Source organism: Amphiprion ocellaris, chromosome 5 (genome assembly GCF_022539595.1).
Source record: "Amphiprion ocellaris isolate individual 3 ecotype Okinawa chromosome 5, ASM2253959v1, whole genome shotgun sequence".
Classification (NCBI taxonomy): domain Eukaryota; kingdom Metazoa; phylum Chordata; class Actinopteri; family Pomacentridae; genus Amphiprion; species Amphiprion ocellaris.
This window is the reverse complement of record NC_072770.1, coordinates 17,586,957-17,607,870: the sequence shown is the minus strand read 5'-3', so window position 1 is coordinate 17,607,870 and position 20,914 is coordinate 17,586,957. Positions and strand designations below refer to the sequence as shown.

General features: G+C 42.6%; 1 protein-coding gene across 3 annotated transcripts in view; it reads left to right on the top strand.

Moving 5' to 3' along the window:
- Positions 1-20,914, top strand: part of cdh4 (cadherin 4, type 1, R-cadherin (retinal)) — a 223,535-nt gene that overhangs the window by 125,706 nt on the left and 76,915 nt on the right. For all 3 annotated transcript variants that reach the window (XM_055010957.1, XM_035955916.2, XM_023287477.3), the window contains 2 exons: positions 9,645-9,871; positions 20,418-20,600. In XM_055010957.1, the coding sequence (XP_054866932.1) occupies positions 9,645-9,871; positions 20,418-20,600 (410 nt within the window). The remainder of the gene's footprint in view (positions 1-9,644; positions 9,872-20,417; positions 20,601-20,914) is intronic.

Genomic DNA, 20,914 nt, shown 5'->3' with positions numbered 1-20,914 from the left:
TTTTGTAAAATTGTTCTCTTTGGGCCTGAAGCATTTGGCACTGAGTCCTGTTTTGACTTAACACAGCAGCTTATGGCACAATGTTACGAGCTGGAAAAGCAATTATCTTCATAATGACAACATTAGCACCCGGCTCACAACAATTTGTCGATACAGTCCATGTGCCTGTGCTCTTCAGATCTCTCTAGAGGAACCAAGCTAGACTCACATTTGTGTGCTGACTGACCAAATTGAGACCAATTACTTTCACTTTCATGTGTGGGTCTGTCGAATGACCTTGACAGTTTCTGATGGTGGGAACCTGGTGGACAAATACTTCATCATCACTTTGGCTATATGCACACATCTCAGATGACTTTACATCACATGAGTGGAAAATGGTGCGCTTGTGGAATTACAAAGGTCAGTCTTTCAACAGAATGTACATATCCAAATGAAGCAATTTGGCAGTTGCGGGTACGTGGCAGCAGTCGATGTAACTAACCTCTGAGATGTCTTTGATCTCCCTATGGGGAAAATACAGATGAGTTTTGTCCCTGGTCTTGGGACCTGGAGACTAATGGCTGGCCGTGGCCTATCGCTTGCCCCCAGGGGCTTTGGAGTAGAGACAGGATTAGAGAGAAATGGATGAGAGCAACGGATAATGAAGGAGATCTGTCTTAAGTCTAATCATTGGCTTTAGAAGACATGATCTGGCCTAGAGAGAGGGAGCAGGAGAGAAGATAAGAGGTGCGTTTCTTGTTGTGATTACACCTTTTATCACGATTGAACCTCCAATATGTTCCCATTGTCAGATGCTCGGCGTGCTGTTTCATTCAGTTAACGCAAACAACCCATTCATCGATTTACATTAAGTGCAGTTTCAGTGGACTTTGATAAGACACTTCATTACTGAGATGTAGTGATACACCTTTTATCACACAAATTTACTGGTGCCTTTTCCTCTGGCCTCCATTCCCTTAAATTACTCTGTCAGGCCTAACAGATATTTCTGTTCCTCTCTAAGTGTATATTTGTAATGCTAATTAGGGCAATTGTAGGGAATCAAATCAAGATGCTGAACACAGCAGCTAAACAATCACCAGGGAAGGATGCAAACACTTTTATGCTAATAACACAAAGAGGGGAAAAGAGATGGAGAGAAAAACAGAAGGAACCGGAGAGAAGAAATGGCTGCCGGTCGACTCAGTCAGTGGTTGTGGGTGATGGAGAGAGAGAGAGAGAGCCGAGAGGGGGAGAGATAAAATGAGAGAAATCTAAAAAAAAGTGTGGGGGTGTGGGGAATTAAAAGCTGATTACCTTGTGAGTGAGTCTTTGGTTTCTCTGTGGACTGGAGGAGGGCAAGGGGCTGGGAATTTGGGCATTGGGAGCCTGTTTTTAGTCTTATAGTGTTTATTAAAGCCAGTCTCTGGGGTAATCAAAACCAGCTAAAAATAACGAGCTAAGAGGTCCTGCAGTCATACACTCTGGACACAAACAGAGCACTGTCTTATGCTGCAAATGGACTCGTTTGCTCAGCCAGCCATAACATCTCAGCCGCATCTGCACAGTGTCGGTTATCATGATTAAAGTGTGACCATTATCTAAAAATTGTAGTTTGTACCCTGCATTGAAAAAAAACAAAAAACCTTCTTACTTGAGAATAATAGGTTTTCATTACAGTCATTATTCGGTCGAGTGAGAGTCACTGATATTTCCCAGAATCCCCTTCTGTCCCCCCTGTTCCCCTGCTCCTAGTTTGCTCACATTTCCCTCTTTGTCACTTGGCCCAGCAGAGGTCCCACTGCCTCACTTTGGGCTCTGTGAAATTATTATATTGTACCGGGAGATAACAGACACTATGTAGCCTTGAGGCACTTTCTTCGCTTCACCTCCTTAAAAGCGATATTGCTGTGATAAAACGTGGCTCTTTCTCTGCTCACACTAAATCGAAGGGGAAGCCTTGAAGGCAAGGTCTGGTGAGTGGGAGCCAGATGAAAGAAATAAAAGAAAGAATCGGTTGATATGTTTGTGCAGCTTGCTGTGGTTCAAAAAGGAACATTTCTCATTACCATAACACTCTGGGAAGGGCCGATAGCTCAATGGGGGGAATTTTTGAGGCGGTGTTTGCTGCCTTGATGCAAGTTTTCTGCAGAGGGTGGATTGACTGCGAGCCAGATTCCACTGAGTCGGTCTGATCTGAAATTAGTGGGTAGCTGCTGATGAGATGGTCAGCCAAAAGGCATGCAAGAAAAATTCAAGGATATCGTGTGCTCATTATAGTTCACAACAGTGTGAAGTTTAGTAACATTTTACATGCTGTATTTTAAGATGACCTCATTATAAATAATTCAGTAGAAAGTTTTAAGGCGGTGTTTGGCCATTTGCAAATATCTGCCCACCATGTGTTTCTCACGTTCATCCAGGAAATGTTCAGCTGTTATTTGGCCTTTCAGTCCGGGACAGATGGTTCTGTATTTCCTGTTATAAGAACATTGTTTAAGTCACCAGGATCCTGACATAACCTTTAAAAAGGGTTAATCCTTGTCCAGCCGGTACACAGAGACGCACTGGAGCCCCCTAGCTGCAGTTGAATCACAAACAAAACCACACACACACCCACACACACAGACCACGCACACATCTACACAGAGGAGAAAAGCTCCTAGGCTGAATGGTGGTGTATTAATCACACTGACGCCTGGCACTGCGATCTGTGACCCAGTCTTTTAATTGCATCCGCTCTGCTTTGCTCCCGCTCTCCCTCTTTATCTTGCCTTTTTCCCCTTTCTCATTCCTCAAGCCTCCTCATGCCCATGCCCATGAGAGGAGACTAATGCAGAGATAAGAGGGAGGTCTATGGATGTGCAAAACCCAGCGCTCTATCCAAAGAGCCCCCCGCCACAGGACAATGAATGCTGCAGCGCTTTAGCATGCTAGGAACTGAGCGGTAATGTCAAACGAAAATCACTACCTGCTCACATGATGACGCGCTAGTGGGAAAAACACTTATCTGTGAGGAAATGTTCATAATCTGTTGAAATACAGTGACAGTATTTGTGGGAAAAGCACATGTCCCACACAACGCCCTGATTATGTGGTTACATGACTGGCAGTATTTGCAGTATAAAACTCTGTGTGTTGTGACAGGTTGGTAGAAAGGTCTTTTTTTTTTTTACAGCTGTTTCTACATACCTGCATAAGGAGGGAGGTGAAAGAAGGAAAACAAAGGTGTGATAGAGTGGGTGGTGGCGAGGTGGTGGGTGGATGTTGACCATACAGATGTGACAGAGCACTTACGATGTGACAAGGTTTCGTTCAGCCCCGCGAGAGCAGCAGCAGCAGCAGCAGATAACAAGCATGTGGTGTTTAAAAAGTGAAACATGAGCACAGACGCAAATGCAGGCTGACAGCACCTTCTCTTCCCACTCTCACACACACACACACACACACACACACAGATGCACACCTATGGGAACACGCTCTATGACACCCATACCCATTTATGCATCAGCTGTAATAATCGTATATGCAAAGAGCTCATGTCACACACTCCCACTCCAATGTCCCTTCTCTCTCTCCGTCTCTTTGTCGTTCTCACTCTGGCTCGGCTGCACGCACAAGCACACACAGTGACACACACACACTTGAGTCGCTGTGGTTTCCTTTTGTGAGAGCGAGCTGTCAGAGGGAACTGTGTGGGCTTTTGTTAAAACAGAGAACTGCAGAGGCAGAGAAATTCATTTCCAACTGCGGCAAAAAAAAAAAGAAAAAAAAAGCTTTTTCAGGAAAGTCACATTGTACCTGCAGTGTTTTAAAAACAGCAGCATGTAAATTGAATTAGTTATAAGCATTCCTGTGGGGGAACAGTGGGCTGGATTTCAAAAGAGTTTCAAGGGGTTGTGGATGTACTGCATGGGGCGCCTCAGGTTTGATTACAGATTCACAAGATGCTGCACTTTAGTTTAAGGATAAATCTCAAAACATCAGAAAATAGATTTTACATCTTTACTTGCCAATCACGCCTGTTCCACTGCAGTTACTTCACCGCCCACTGGAAGATGTAAAGTTTTCTCATTTCTTATGTCTTGTAGGCGGAAAGAATATTAAGACTCCAGTGTCTCCAGTAGCTGAACTTGACTGGAATCACACTGGCAGGTGAAGGAACACCTTATGGCTTCAGTTTAAAGTTATGCTGAAGGATCACATGCACCTATGTGGATTGTTTTAAATCCTCGAAACCTCTCCAATGAGATCATTTAAAAACTCTCGGCCTTCACCCTGAGAACAATAGTGTTTCTCTCAGGTACTGAAAAGTCGGCCTTTTAGAGATACAGTACAGGCTTTTCACAGGCCTCTGTCATTAATGTGGGATTTAAGAGAATAATCTCTTTACTGATAAATTCCGCTTTTGTATTTAGTTTTGCAGAGAGACATTTGATGCAGAGGATCATTAAAAATTAATTCAGCTTATTGTGAGTGGCACTCCTTATCTGTGTACTAAAACCAAATGCTTCAGCATCCCATGCTTCTTCTCATGCCTCGGTTGTAACCCGAAATACTAGTGAATACAATTAGAGCCATCATTGCACATGAAATTTTAGAACAAAATTGGAACTCGTGAAGTTGAAATACTCAAATTATGATGACCTTTTCCAAAGTACTTCCAATGAGCACACAAAATTGAAACTGCACAGTCCAGAGCTGAAATTTTCTGGCGCTCTTTCCAGCTCCGTGCAGACAGTATGTTCTGTGTTCGTTTACTCATCAGTGGGCTCTGTGTTCCTGCCTATCACCGCCTAAGCCTGGCAAAAATACTGTTATTTGCAAATTGAGTGGGTGGCGTTGATTTTTCCGTTGGCTTGAGGAAAGCAGTGGGGGTACCAGAGGGAATGTTTACTTCGCACCGTGCCACAACTGCGATGAACAGCACCTTAACAAAGCAGCTCCATATGCTCGGTCCGGACCTGTTTATCAGCCTAACTCATAGCACACCTGACTCTCAACTATATCACTTTTTCTCCCCAGCTGTGTACGTCATGGTATTTCATGTGGCACAACAGCCCATTTATGTATACCGGATTTGTTGTCAGATGTCTATTTTTAGCGGTTGTAACTAGTCTTTATTTATCTACCTTTCAAATCACAAAAACAAAACACTTTGAAACTCATTACATAAACACATCAAATCAAGAGCAGGAGAAATAAATACGAGGTGAGGCGTGCAGATTAAAAGCGGGAATCATAAAAGGGAGGCTAAGAACAATAATAAAGGTTGTTATACAAAAGCAGGTCTATAAAATGATTCATCAGTCTTAAAAATGATCATAAATAAATCATAAAATTACTTCAAAAACAAGCTTACAAGGGTGTAAATGCTAAATTCAGGCTGACATGACCTTTTTTGTGATGCCTGTATGCACCCGTTTTAGTTCTTTTTATGCTGTATTCTCAGCTCACGTTAACAGTGGTAATAATGGGCCCACCAGGGTGTCTGGCTGGGCTCTTGGCTCAGACTGACTGTCCTGGTTTGGGGAGAAAGTACCTCCAGGGAATATGAGAGGAGAGTGGAGAAGAGGAGGATAGATAAGGATGAGAGGAAGTTAAACGAGGAGGAAATAAGGACAGTAAGAAAAGGAGGATGGGGAGCCGTGACACTGGAGAGCAGAGGGAAGGGAGAGTGACAGGAGGAGAGGGGAGGCGTTCACGGTCGACAGGTGAACATGGTGTAGGCGGCTGCAGGGGGATTAGGGCGGCGTGCTCCGTGTAGATGCACAGAGCGACCTGCCATCTGCATCGTGCACACGTAATGTTTCCATACAAGAGCTGCTCTGGCCTCCTCCTGGGTTTTGTCGTGGATCTGCAAGCAGGAAGAGACAAAAAGCATAAGTGTCTGAGTGTGTGTGTGTGTGTGTGTGTGTGTGTGTGTGTGTGTGCGGGGAGGACTTAGTGGTCGGCGGTCACGGCTGCTTGCCTGCTCTGTTTTAGCTGCGTCTGTGCCGCACCAGCCGCTCTGTTGGACAGCATGTTCTCCGCTGTACGAGTGCAGAGAGGAGCAGCCGAGCAGAATGACACCAGCCTCTGCAGCCTGCCAAACATCTCCGTGGACGGCAGCATGAACTAAAATACACAGGGCGCACACTCACACAGTGCACTCACATGCACTCCGCAGGCCTGCAAAAGGACACAAAGGGTCAGATATGTGCACACAGTCGACAGAAAAAGAGCAGAACCCATAGGCGTCCTACATATACGCACTTGAGCTGTATGGTTTAATGGCCGGAATGTTTTCCTCATCAGCTACAGGGATCTGAGGCCAAATACCTATAAGCATTCATACACCCACAGAAAAGGAAGGCAATTGACACAACATATCTTGGAATCAAAAGGCTGTTAACATAACCAGCAAGGCACCAAACTGTCCCTTTTATGTAGTTTCCACTGCTTGCTGATTCAGAGCTGCTGAGTTGAGGCTGTTTGAAGCAGCAGTAGCAGCTGTCCATCAGAGTCCGTTAGAAACGCCCGGTTACTGCCATCGCCTGTGTGTTTTGTGCACTGATATACGATAACTACACTCTCATTTTAACACGTGACATTTCAGTCCTGATGATTGCATGATATAGAAACGCAGATACTTAAGGCTGCAGAAAAATCTTGCGAAACTGAGTGAGACGTGTGATGGGTAAACAAGGCAATCCATGACTTTACTTTCCAAATGCGTATCCGGCTATGACATGATGTCCACAAGCGCAGTCTAGCTGGAATTAACAATATGTTCAGAGGTTTTTTAGCCCCGTGACAAACACACACTCATCCCTCTTAAATTAGAGACAGCTGCTCTCCACCGCTACTGACGATGTCTGACAGCAAAGCCTGGTGTCCTTGTGCGATTTTATCATGTGGTGTGAGCATTTATAAACAATGACAGAAAAAGAACTATCTGCTGTCAGCCCATTCCTCTGTCTCGTCCAGCCAGAGGACCGTGATTGAACCTGTTGTAAATATGTATGTATTTTTTCAAAATAGATGAAGGACTGTGAGTTACTGACCTTCAGGGTTGTCAGTTGAGAAAACATCCCAAAGCTTCGTCTTCATTTATTCATTTCAAGTTCAATTTTTTTTGTGCAAAGGGATGCTGTAGTTTGCAGAGTGTAGGAAGAAAAAACAAATTGCATGCACTAAAGGACAATGAGAGTAAATAAGCATGGATTAGCAATGACAGTATTTGTCTTCATTCACTGTTTTTCCATTATGATGTGACAGCACTGACTAAACTGCACAGATATGTTTGAACATTAACTCTATTGACTTGAAAACTAAGGATAAGCTGGGAAAACGGTTCCAATTGGGCTTTATTTTATATGTTTTGTTAAATACCTCCTTTTTCCTGCTGCAGTATCTGTCCCCTCCCCTTTGCTTTTATCTGACAATCTCCTCTTCTATCAAATACACACACACACACACACACACACACACACACACACACACACACACACACACACACACACACACACAGTTTCCCTATCAGTATCTAGTGTCTGCGTTGTCTCTTTTCTGCTGCTTTCATCTCCATTTAACAGCGTGGCAGATCAGATCCCACCACCTGATTTGAATGTGCTTTGTGAACAGGATTTTAAATGAATAGAAAAGCGTTTATGAATTTCTCCACACTAAGTAGATGTGTCAGGAATCGGGGTCACAGTGTCGGCCCCAAGCGGCTGCACACCAGCAGGCATTGAATGGTAAACTGGGAGCTGGCCTAATGCCCTCATACAGAATCAAAGATACAGCTTTTAGTAGTGTTCCACAATGGCAATGCCTCATAGACCACATGTGTGTTCCCATGCCAACTGGCACTACCACAGCAGCACACAAGGCAGCAGGTTCAGACAGACCCTCAGAGACTTCCACGGTTTTGCTGTAGTATTAACATCAAAATTAATGTACACGCTAGCGGAGGACATACATTCTCACTCTGGCTGCACACAGCAGCGCACACAGAGGCATTTATGAGCAGCGATATTCTGCGCTCGTGTCCTTAAGCCTCACTTCTCCAGCTGCACCACAAGAGACCTGTCTAAGTGACAACAATTAGCCTGCTCAGTTCAAGCTAATTGAAGTCATTTACATAATACACGTCTGCCATCACGATTCATCTGTGGACAATTCAAGCAGGTCTGTGTCATATTGTCGCAACCTGATGTTAAACCCCTCCTCCTCCCACCCCCCCCCCACCCCACCCCACCCCCGACCCTCCCTTTGATAAATGATACCCAAAGCAGGGCAATAATTTCAACAAAGCTGATCACTCACATAAGGACGTTCTCCACTGGTGTGTGTGTGTGTGTGTGTGTGTGTGTGTGTGTGTGTGTGTGTGTGTGTGTATTTTAATGAAAATATGGATTGCATTTGCCAACATAGACAGATGCACACATTGTCAAAGCTGTGTTTACCATCCGTCCCATTACGCATGCAATTACTCAGAGGTTGAAAACAAGCAGCCTCATTTGTGTGATGCTAAGCTGCAGCGGCTGAGGAGATCTCATGCTTTATTAGCCTGTTGTTTGGAAGCTGCTTTTGACAGGAAGCTGGGCGATAAATTAAATAGATGGCTTGATAAAAAGCTTGCTGTGCAGAATTCTTCACGCTGGATTTTTGAGAAATCCGGCTGCCATAGCTCATAACAGATGATCTGTTCCCTGGGTGATTTATGAAATCAATTTGTCTTGTTATCAGCAGCCGGAGTTTGTGAGATAACATCACAGCACATGCATTTCAACTTGGGGGTATTGGGAGACAAGGGATGGCATGTGTGTGTGTGTTAAGCTTGTAGACATGTTGAAAATAACAATCAGTCATTTTGCAGCATTCATGTCATTGCGTCATGCTATGAGTCGCATGAAGACGATGTGCTGAGTTTTGATTGAATTTGTCAATGAAATGAAAGTGTTTCAGATGTAGTGGTGTCTGGGGCTGCTGGTTTCTCCTGTGTTTTGTGTGGTGTGATGGTATATTCGTGTCAGCTGTCACCATGTCTGTGTGATCTGTTCCAACCATTTACTCATCTGTGGCATGGAAAGACTATAAACACACCTGCATCCAAACCTGCCTCCCATACTGCACATATATATAGACATATATGGTACATTACTCTGGAAGCAGGAATAGCTGCCTGTATGTGTGTGTGCACACAAACAGGAGATTCCTCACAGCTCCCCTTTTCTTCTGTCTCGTTGAAGCAGAACCCTCTAAATGTCATTCAAGACTGTTGCTCACATGAGCATTGTGCTCAATCAGCCCAGTCAGCTTAATGTGCTTTAGACCTTCTCTTCATGCTTTCCCTGTACAAGCTGAAGGTAATGCCATTTTGACGTTGCTATCTGTCTAGTTTGGAAAAAGAATGATATGAAAAAGAATTAGGTCCCCCTACCCCCACGTGTATTCCGGTTCAGGAACAGATAAGCAGTTTGTTTTGCCAAAGACGTCAAAGCGGGGAATCAGAACTGACAGCAGAAGGGATGAGATATTTCAAGATACGTCGTGATGGATGCGGGTTAATCTTAAGCCTGCCAGATGTGTCAAGGATTTGCAAACACCTTATGGAGTAAATCTCACTGTGCTGCTCTCTAACTCTGTACCTCCTTCCCCCTTTTCTGTGTCTGCAGTGAAGTTTGAGGACTGCCAGCGCAGCAGAGAGGTGGGCTTTTTCAGCAGTGACCCCAACTTCGGCGTGAGGCCTGATGGGACGGTGTACGCAGAGCAGGAGGTGGCCAACCTGTCAGAGCCGGTCCAGTTCATGGTAACAGCCCGGGGGCTCCACGACCCCCACATCTGGGAGACCACGGTTAAACTGGCCCTCGCTGGACATCCTCATCCTTTACCACTCACAAAGGTAACATATAAGAGACCAAGAATATAAAAAACACAGCAGTGCAGTGATACATCTGCAAGAGTTCCTTCCTCATTATTAAACTGCCAATTTAATCCTTTTCCAAATAATTCATTTGTATTGCTTACCAGCAACTGCCTTTTGCACTCTGACTAGTGCTGTAAACTAACGCACAGTTTTCCATCTGACCCTAGCTTTAACCCTGTCCAAAAAAATCTTTCCAGATCTGCAAGGTGTTAAGGTTAAGCTAGCTTGTGGCAGTCTCAAGAGTTTGTTTTATGCTGCTACATTTGATCTTTGGTTGTTTTAGTAGAGGGTTCAGTTTTGGATCCCATATTTGCAAAGCTGTGAAACTATAAAAATCCTTTAATTATCATTTTCCATCTTTTTTTTTATTTGCAAAAGTAAGTATTAGCAAAAGAACAATGTAAGAAAGATTTCAGTAGCATGCTTCTCATTTATAACCAGCAAAGGAATATACAAAATCAGCGGCAGTTAATTAATATCTGTTCCATAAGTAATAGTTGTGTTTTTGTAGTGCAACAAGATCAGCAGTGATGCTACTCTTCTGTTGAGGAACCATCTGGCTACTTGCATAAAGCCAATTTCAGCAGAATTTAAAGCATATAATATCAGTATATTGACCTTAATACTTCTGCAGTGGGAGTGCACATATTTATAGTATGTAGCTGGTGAAAAATAAGATGTAGAAGTAAGCAAGGAACACATTTTACTAGTATCAGATACATTTAATCAACATCAACATCTTCTGATGCTCGTCTCATTTTCAGATCGTAGCAACAGGCGTTGGAAATTAACGTGATTTGCCACTTAAAGCTCCTTCTGTCTAATTAGCCAACAAATGGTGATTACAGATCTTTGTTTTCATTTTCAAGTTCAGTGGCTTACAAGTGTTAAGAGCTAAACCCTAATTACATTTGATAAATATTCTGGAAGGATTTACACTTGATACACAGATTTAAATCTGGATTTGGATTCAATAAAATGCGATCAAATCCCAATCTTAACTTGTTTTCTGATTAGATATGCTTCATCCTTTTGCTGCAGGAAATGTTAAAGCATCTTGCTGATAAAAGTCACACGAGTCTGTGGAGTCACAAGAAACTGATCAGTGTTACAAAACTAATAGAATATGAGCTGGTTGAAATACGGCAAAAGGTTTTACCCTGTTAAGATAACCATTTGGTGTTTTTTTTTATACATTCACGATATGTTTATCATGAGCAAAAAATGGCAGTTCACGCCACGGCTGAGCATTTAAACCGTGACAGTGCTACGTACCGATGGGAGAGTCAAAAATGCAGCGTTTCATTTATAAAAAACTATAAAGGAACCAATCCCTTTGACTTGGGTGAGGTTTTCTGTTTTAATGCTCTTTTTCAGAATCAGTTTTTTACCGGTATGGACATTTGTATCTGAATTACTCCAACAATACAACTGGCTATTGTGAGGGATAGAATTGTTTTACAGTGTATGAGCAGAGTCAGCTGGTGAGCTGGTGTGCTCGAGCTGAGAGAAAGAGGCAGGGACTATAGATCTTCATAATCAAGCAGAAACAATAGAAACCTAAACCATTTTAAGGCAGACAGGTATTATTTCCATTAAAATACTTTTAAATATGTAACTTTCATACACAGAGATGAGTTTTTAGGGGTTTATTCAATGACTGGAGTGGAATTTTAAGATTTACACTTTCCCTTTTGTCTCTCTAACCTTGTATTTAAACAAGCTTACACACCATCTACACAGTAATTGTATTTTCAGCCGTCTCTAAGGTAACGTTTTATAGCAGTTTATGCACAGCAATAAAGATGCAGCTCTTCTCTGTATGTGACAAGTAAAGACATGGCCCTATTTTTTGCCAAGGGTCTATTAGCTAACACAGACTGTAAAACTACACGAGGCAAATGTATAGCCGTTGTTACAGACTTCCACGACCGGGCTGCTCTTGCTTGAGCGACAAAGCCATTATCATTTTTCCTGCACTACTTGTTGAATGCCATTGGGCTTAATGTTCAGTCATGTTTCTAATCATGACAAAAAACCCAAGACTCATGTAGCTAAAGCAATTGCAGAGTGGGGATTAAAATTCTACCCACTCCTGGCAGTGCAATAATGGAGACTGGGAAATAATTGACATTGATTGAGCTAATGTTCCACTCTGGTGGAGTCTGCAAAGACCAGGTGATGTAGTTTCAGTGTATAATTATGTTCCCTGCGTTGTCGAGCTGGAGAAAGATTCAATAATTGAACAAAAAATAAATGTGTTTCCTCTAATCACATGGAAATTTGAAAACCAGTTCTTATATGCACAGTACACTTTGCACTTCATGCCATAGTGATGTTTACACATAGTTTTGTCACTTTCTCCTCAGTGGATCCTCAGTTGATAAGACACTGTTCCTGTTCCCAACACACTGCACACTTGTGTCAAAAGTGCACTTTATTGTCAAAATTTGAACTTTGTTTTCAAAATTAAGACACAAGAAGCAAAAGTAGGACACTGCACTGCTAAATACAAAACACTTCTCTCTCACTGTGTTTTCACAAGAAGTATAAAAAAATGATACAGTCCTCAAAAATGACAACTTGAATACAAATGCATCCTATAAATGAATCAGAGGAGGCCATTGCAGTGACTGACTGTACATCTATGTTTTCTCTGGCCAGGCAACGTGGAAAGAAAGACCTAGTGTGTCTGATCCAGCCTGACATGCATCAACAGAAACATCACCACATGTTTCATATATATATATATATATATATATATATATATATATATATATATATATATATATATATATATATATATATATATATATATATATATATATATACATATGTATGCGCTTGTGCCACAGCAGCTCCACTGTAGGTGAAAAATGTCCTGAGGGTAAATTAAAATGAATACTTGTTTTAGTAGGAGCCTAGTCACAGAAAATATAATTATTAAAATACAGTAAATGCTGTAGAATAATTTGAGTGGATGGAAAAAATTCTAATTTATATATATTCATGAAACCTTTTTGTTTGTACTTTTTAAGTCATGTATTTATTAAATTGATGCTTCTTGCGTACTGTACAGACCAATACTGGGAAATTTGATGGATTCAATGTTAAAACTGCATAAAATGTAGGGAATTAAATTCAGCGATAGTCTCTGCAAGGCTGAAAAAATCCTCCTGTTATCAGGTTGTCCTCAACATCAGCTTGGCTATGTATAACATAAGTGATCACAGTTTTAGTGTTGGCTTACTCAGTGTAGTTTACTCTCAGTTTCTTACATTCCTGAAGTGAACGTTTATTTAAATTCAACAGTCTCTCCAGTTGATATGGAGGACAGAAAATCTGTCCTTATTCTCAGCAGCCTGGTGTGAAAATGACCTGTTGTGTTATTATGTGGCCCTGCAGAAGGTCATGGAGTCCGGTCTCCTATCGCACTCCTTCAGGCACAAAGTTTACTCAGACAAACAAGTGGAAAGCCGCTGATAGTTTGACAGGAATATATAATGCAGCATTATTGTTACCCCAAGCATTTACGAGAACTTGTGTCACAAGAGTCCACAAGGACACCAGCAGCTCTGTGAGGCACTCAATGCTAACACCAGTATGCAAATATGCTCTCAGTGACAACATTTAGCTACATAATTTAAATTATGTTAAAGGTTCCATATTGTAAAAATCTATTTTTTGTGTGTGTTTTATAGTTGTTATGACTTTAAAAACTGTAAATATATGAAGATGCCTTTCCTCAAACTCCTTCACATCTACATTCTGTAGCTACTTAGTCACCTAACTTGAACTTTTTATAACCCTGTTTACCACTGCCTGCTGCTTTCAGGTGTGCCATTCAGAAAGAGCAGCTGCCCCTCAGTCCACCAGATTTATTGACTTTCAATAGTTGCTTCTGCTAACTCTAAAATGTCTTAGCCATGAGCGAAACACTCTAAATGTTCTGCTATTGGCTGCAGGCATGAAGAGTTTTCATGCATTTCCAACATGTAAAGAACTGAAGATCCACTGAATTAATTTCATTACTCAGGGCAATGACACCACAACAATCAGATATATTTAGTGTTAGCGTGCTTTGTGACTAATGTAGCTAACGTTGCCAATAGTTTCACCTATATGCCCACAGGTCAGACCTCTGTGGAAACTGTAATATTCAGGAACGGTCAAGTCAGAAATGGTGGAAACTGTCAGATTTAAAACTAATTAGAAAGTAAGGACTTTGTGTGGGTTACTGTGTTTTCAAGTCAAGTACAACTTAAACTTATCTGTTGTTTACACATATTTGCTTCTTTCCGACTCTCTGTGCTCACATATACTGCATTTGCAGCGGATTTCTTGATGATGAAATTATGTTCTCATGCACATATTTTTCTGTTGTCAGACAAGGGAACAGGTATGAAATAGTGACTGAAATGTAGCCATTATGTCTAAATGTTTACCAGGAGACACTTGATAGCCATTATCCAAGCTGCTGCTCTGGACCACTATAGTACTGGTTTTATAGCTGCAATGTTGTCTGACAAAATCACCTTACACATCTTTAAGACAGTGGCTGTGCTGAGATATTCATGTGAAACAACTGCTCAGAGAGAAAGCTAGAAGCAATAGAAAGTCCTGGTCTCACACACTCATACAAGTTAGTGTCAGCGCCTTGGTCGACTGTCTCTCTTCACTCTGTCAATCACAGTCGCAGTGAGAGTCTTCTTCCTGAAGGGGGCGTGGACAGCATCAGCTCAACTGCATTTGAAGCTGCTATGTGAGACTTTCATTATTTTACGAAAAGGGGCACAATATGGGACTTTTAACTATTTTAGATTACTGTTTTAGCATGAAATATGGACAACTGCATTACAATTAATTATTGTCAATGAACAAATTGACACCAAACAAAGTGTAGTGCAGTATACTTGACCCTAATCACAGCAAGTAGGAGGGAGAGTCCCACCCTCTCCTTGAGATGCTTTAAAAATTCCTCCTTTGTAAAATACTGGTTAACAGTAGTGTGTAATGTAAAGATAGCAATAAAATGTAACTTGTTCATGCTGTAGGCAGCCATGAGAAAGTTAAACGCTCTGCCTGTCTCTTCCCTTGTTTGTTCGTCTTTAATATATGGAGTTATAAGCTAAAGTCAGGAAGTGTGCTGTAAACAGTTTAGTGCCATGACTTCAATTGATTTCTGGGAAGTGAAGTTAAAACTTATCAGTGCTATCAGTGCAGCGCAGTGTTTTTGAACTGTGTGGCCCATTTTCTTTTCCTAACGTGGTAAGCACACACAGAGGAAAGTAGTTGTTATCTGCGCTCATCTCTTTGTTCTGAAAGTCAATAGCTATTTTAGAAAGAGGTTATCATAATCGCATCACCTAACCACGACCTCTCTCTGCGCAATAAACATGGCAACAGTGGCAAAGAAGAATATAAACAGCTCAGGATATGCTCTTTTTCCCAATAGCGATTAAAAGTCAGACACCTCAAATGCCAGCTCATTTTGTTCGCTCATGCTCTGTGAAGAGACAGATAATGTGAAGAGAGGGGCGCTGTATTGTAACAAATTGTACTCTCGGTTCAGCTCCCCTCAGATGAACTGGCTTCAGCACAGAATATACTGGTGCTTACTTCTCTTGCTACGCTTGCTTTGTTGTGTAGCACCAGTGAGAGTGCACTGATTTGCTTTTAATAACTGGCTTAGTATCTCACTGTTCTGTTTCGGAAGCAGGAATTAGCATACTTGGAATGGGCTCTACTGGCTAATTTTAGTATTTAATTTTCCAGTGTACAATACCACAGCAATTGAAGTGTAGAGCGTCTTTGGCCTGAAAGCCCTTTCTGCTGTGTTTATGTACTCAGGCTATCGCACCTCACACAGGTAGGGCCTCTCGTTGAGTGCTCTCCAACTCGTACTGATTTCATGGCACGTTGGTTTGCCTTCTCCACCAGCTTAGAGGCCATCAGTTATGCACCACTGGATTTGGAGTCGACTGGTTGCCGGAACGGGTTTTAGTGCTTATTTGATTTGCATTTTTACCGCACTCTCCCCGGACAGCATCACCTGTTCAAGGTAGATTAGAGTAAAGGCCGGCAGCAGGGTGGAACGTAGGACCCTGGGGTCCACTGGTCATTGAAAAGCAGCAGCGGTAGAGTTGCTGTGTGCTTTAACTTGTGATTATAGCCCAATTATATTGACAGTCCATAAAGAACTGCAAAAAAAAAATCTGCACTGGCAAGTACCAGCAATGAGAATTCATTAATTAGTTTATTTATTTTACATCTAAAGTTTGATTTAAATGTTTAAATGTCTTATTTTTTGCCCTTAAATCGAGAGAAGCTCTTATGACTTGTACTCTGATCTCAAGACTGATCTATATTTTTTATTATTACAATGAACCAGTAAAGGGAACTGTAGCAGTAAAGACATAAAACAATGAAATCAAAGACCTGAATTAAACATTTTCAGAGGCACACTGAACAGAGAATGGCCAATCAACGCACACACTTATTGTATTGCTCTGTCTGTTTGTGAGACTGATAACCTCCAGATGTCAGCTCCAGGGCTCAGGGACTGCAGGCCTAAAGAATGCCCCAGCAATGTGCAGCATGCCTGGGAGCAGAGTGCTGCCAGCTGGCCCTGCCTGCCTTTGGGTTTCAGGAGCCCCCGGCACGTCAGGGACACACTAACTGACTCCTTGTCATGTATTCACGCACTTACACACACTGGGGCACACAAACACAAAGGCACTTGCGCATATGTTCATGCATTATTGTTGCACAGTTGTACATGTGCACACATGCTTGCATCAAGGCCAGCACACATGATTTCCCATATGTGCACACAGGCGTGCTGAACCCACTACACATGCACATACTGTATTCAAACACACAGGCAGAAAAAATAACTCCCCTAAACCCTAATAGGCACCTAGTTTCCTGGAAGCCCACTGAGAGCTTGTTCTAGTTTTTTTCTTTCTTTTCTTTGTAATTCTGGTGCTGTCACAATGCCAACAGTCTGTCATCTGCCATGCTATTTGAACATGACAGTCACATGCAGCCACTATCCCGATATCATCCACAAGCAGGCTCACAATAAAGGATATCTGTCCTTCAATGTGTGTCTCTCTGCCTGACCATCTCTCTTCTTCATTTTTTCATTTTTTCCAAAGGAATGCTGGGGCCTGACCAGTTGAATACGTCAATCATCGGGCCTTCGTCAGCAGGCAGATTGCAGTATAGAGTATCTATTCATTCATCATGTTTTTCTGCTGATAGCTGGGAACGCGGATAAAGACTTAATGATCGGAGCAGCACAGTGGACTGAGCATAGTTGAGGCAGAACAGTGTTTTGTCATTACATGTGTCATAACTGTCCACATGCACTGACGTCGGCTCTCCTGATGATTCATTATCATTGGCCGGGAAAAGTGTTGTTTTTTCCTCTGTTTCCTCGTTTGTTTGCATGTTTGCTTTCTGTTGTTTTGTCTGTGTTTCAAATGAACCTTTGCAAATACACACACAATCACAGAAACACAAATTCGCCAGCGGAGACTAATTCCACCTGCCGCCCGTAGAGGGGACTGGCACACTCTGCCTCCCCCCACGCCAGTTGGTACCTGTGAGTGTTTTGGATGAGTGGAGCTGGAACGAGTGCTGCCTTATCTGGGAAACACATCTGGTCCCCTCGTTTCTCTTTCCGGCCTCTAACCATCCAGCCGCTCGCCTCTACTTCGCGTTCCTGCCCTGGCCATCCAGAGACCCGAACTGAGCTCGCTGTCCAATTTCTCTGTGAATGTGCGGAGAGTTGAAACAAAAGGTGCAAAATTTTCACCGCGTTTGCTCAGGTTTAGCTTACAGTCTGCCTCTCTCACAGGCAAAGCAGGTGTATATTGATAGGGTGAACTGCCGGCCCGTGTTTGGCTTGGCATTGTGTCGGCGGCGGCAGCTCGTGTGAACACGTGGCCGTGCGGCTGCGTTGTGTGTGTTCCAGGTGGGATGAGCAGGAGGATTTCTACTGTGCTTCAGGTGACAGCGGCACACTGCCAGCGGATGTGTGTGTGTACGCGGGGCGCAGAGACAACAATAGGATTAGGTGGATTACAGCAATACAACCATCTTACACAGGAGGACACCGTAGAGGATCGAGGAAAACACTCAGTCTTTTACACACCTTCTAACCCTTATTTTACCAGGCGAGATGAGTAAGAACACAATCTTCTCTCTGTAGCTATTGCTGGGTGAGGCGGTGCAGGGGCTGTATATAAATCCGTACATTCCTACATGAAAGTTCAAAGGTACAGCAGTATCAAAAGTATGAAGCAAAACATACACTCATCAGCCATAACATTAAAACCACCTGCCTAATAATTGTTTGTCCCCCTGACACCACCAGGAGATGTCGAGGTCTGAGCACCACAGACCCTGAGGTATCAGGAATCAAGATGTTAGCAGCAGATCCTATGAGTCCTGATAGTTGTGAGGTGCATGGACCAGTCTGCTTTTTTCTGCCACATCCCACAGATACTTGATTAGGTGCATTATTCTGCAGAAGAAGCCTTCTAAGATGTTAGCAGTAGATCTTTTAAGTCCTGGAAGTTGTGAGGTGGGATCTACATGGATGAGACTTGTTTTTCTAGCACATCCTACAGATACTCCTGATGGAAGAGGCCACTGCCATAATGGAGATCTGTTGACATGAAGGTGTATATGAGTGTGTAAGAATGTTCAGATTGATGCTACATTTCAAAGTAACAAGTAATTTGAGATTTTTCAACAAAAAAAATTTGCCTATAGCATCACACTGCTGCCACTGGTTTGCATTCTTCCCATAGTGCACCCTGCTACCATCCCTTTTTTATGTAAATGACACACACACACACAGAAGTCCAACACGAAGTAAAAGAAATTGCCACTCCTCAGACCAGGACATCTACTTCCATTGCTCCATAGTCCAGGTCTGACATTCACATCCATTCTAGGTGCTTTCAGTGGTGAACAGGGGTCAACATGGGCACTCTAGTCTTCCTCCTCCTGTAGAACATAATCGTCTGGCTGCACCTCACCATCGTCCTGCCATAGGAGGGAAAACAGTCTGGCTTGTGTGTATTTCTTTAAACAAATCGCAGTCAAGTTGGGCGAAGTTGAGTGAAGCTTGTGGCCTTGGTGCTGCCTCAGAATAGTGGCAGGTGAAACTGCTTTGCTGGAATATTTGCACACAGGAAGAAAAAATTGGACGATTCAATGAAAAAACTTGCAGGGCTGTTTTACTGCATGACCCAAATTGACAAAACTTTTCATTTTCAGTGTCAAAGATTGCTGCTCGGAGGTTGTTGTTGTTGCTTCCTTTAGTGTGGGGGATTTTGAAAATAGTAGCACTCAGATAACAGAAGGAAAAGACAGCACCACCTGAAATGAGCACCCAATGGCAGGCTTGTACCCACAGCATACATCCAGTGATGCACTGTGAGGACTGTGTGCCAGCATTAAGGGTTTCAGCAGTTGGTGCTACAGTACCTCCCCTGTGGGATCAGGCCACATGGGTCAGCCATCACTCCCCACGCACATCAACCACCCCTGGGCACCCATGATCCTCTCGCTGCTTCTTTCGTTGTCCTTCCTTGGACACTTTTGGTAGCTGCTAACCACTGCATACTGGGAGTATCATCGTAATTTGATCCTTGTCAAAGTTGGGGAGATTTTTGATTGCCCTTTTTTTGTGTGTGCTTCCAACACATCAACTTTGAGAACTGATTGTTCACTTGGCACCTACTATATCCCACTCATTGACAGGTTCCCTTGTACACAGAGGATCAGTGTTATTCCGCCTGTCAGTGGTTTTAATTTTGGGGCTGATCAGTGTATTTACAAAGTATGTTTCGAAATTAAGAATAGAATAGTAGTTCAGAAAGACCACATGCTATTTGTGCTTTCAACACCTTTTTAGGATAAACATGTCTTCTTGCTGTGTGCTCTTATTATTATACATATATTTTATCAGTACCTGTTTCATTTGGTGATAAGCTTCTGTCTGGCCAAAGTGTCACATTGATTTCTGTCTTCAGCAGGGACAAAGAGGATGGGGATGGGAGGGAAAAATGTTGTTTGTCTAGAAAATATGTGCAGGGATGCAGACAAAGCAGAGAGCACCTCTGTGGACAAACCCCAGCCATATAGCCTGGGGGAAGTCTCACTTTCTTAGGCAGAAGCCGAGGGCTTGGGCAGGCTCAGGTGTCCTGCCAAGGGCCTCATGAAATGTGATGCAGCAGCATTCATAAAAATGTTTATTTATGTTTCCTTGTGTTTGCCTTTGACACTACCTAAATTGTTTATCGAGTTTACTGTTAGCATGACACCCAGCATTTTACTTTCAATTCTAGCCAGGGGATGCCTTGTCATTTTACAACACGTTGTAGATTCATCTTTCAACCTGGCATAGCAAAATAACATTCTTCAAATGATGACATGCATAATACAAGGTTATTCAAAATTCAAAATGTGGCATGATATGATATATTTGACTTTTTCTTTTCAGATTGGTATTGAAGAAATGCTGTCAAGAGTCTGGGAGTCCCAACCCCGAATTATCAAGTTTCCCCGAAAACATCAGAGGGGCTCCTCTTCCAATGGGCTCAGGCGACAGAAGAGAGACTGGGTCATTCCACCTATCAATGTACCTGAAAACTCCAGAGGACCCTTCCCTCACATGCTTGTCAGAGTGAGTGACAGTTTGTATCATTTCAGTAAATACCACACATCTTTTCCTGATGTGCAGTGTCTTTGGTACACCACAAAACTTTCATATAACTTGTCTTTGTAGTGAAAAGCTAAGAATCAAAGAACAGCCAGGTAGAATCCATATTTTCTTTCAAAGTATTTATTCAGGCCAAGGAAGAGAGCGGAGTGGGGAGTATGCTGTAATATCTCTTACAATCACCATGAGGCCAGGAGACTCAACATTCTGGTATTTTCGATCAAGCACACCCAGCAGGTGAAAAGCACTGCTCTTTGTCTCTGATTTAAGTCATGATG